The 359-nt window shown below is 61.3% G+C and overlaps 1 protein-coding gene across 1 annotated transcript; it reads right to left on the bottom strand.

Annotated features, from left to right (window-relative positions):
- Positions 1-303, bottom strand: TM35_001761000 (uncharacterized protein; the record flags this gene model as incomplete). Its single annotated transcript, XM_029031964.1, has 1 exon — positions 1-303. A coding segment is annotated over one exon (303 nt), but the record flags the coding sequence as incomplete, so codon positions are not given.
- Positions 304-359: the final 56 nt, after the last annotated feature.

Below are 359 nucleotides of genomic sequence, written 5' to 3'. Positions count from 1 at the left end.
GCGGGCAACTACGATGCACTTGTTAACATGTACGGCCCAACGGCGGTGTGCAGCGTGAGCCGTGCGGAGGAGCCCATCCCGCGACACCTGCCGCTCGACGCGGCACACAACTGCCAGGCACTGAGCGGACCCCAGCGAAACATCATGACCAACGACTTTGTCCTCCTGCGCAAGCACGTCCAGTGGCGAAACCTTCACAGTGACGTGCACTCGCTGCGCCACGTCGCCATTGGGCGTGCCAAGGCCTCGCTGGCAATCCAGTCCATTGGCGGTGGCACCAAGAAGTTCATCACCGTGTCGCACGAGCTCAACGGAAACGCCAGTGTGGTGTTCCTCTCGCAGAACATGAAGGTTCCTAC

Source organism: Trypanosoma theileri, assembly GCF_002087225.1.
Source record: "Trypanosoma theileri isolate Edinburgh chromosome Unknown TM35_Tth_176_V1, whole genome shotgun sequence".
NCBI classification, from domain to species: Eukaryota; Euglenozoa; class Kinetoplastea; order Trypanosomatida; family Trypanosomatidae; genus Trypanosoma; species Trypanosoma theileri.
Note: the sequence above shows the minus strand (reverse complement) of the source record. Positions and strands in the feature narration are given on the sequence as shown.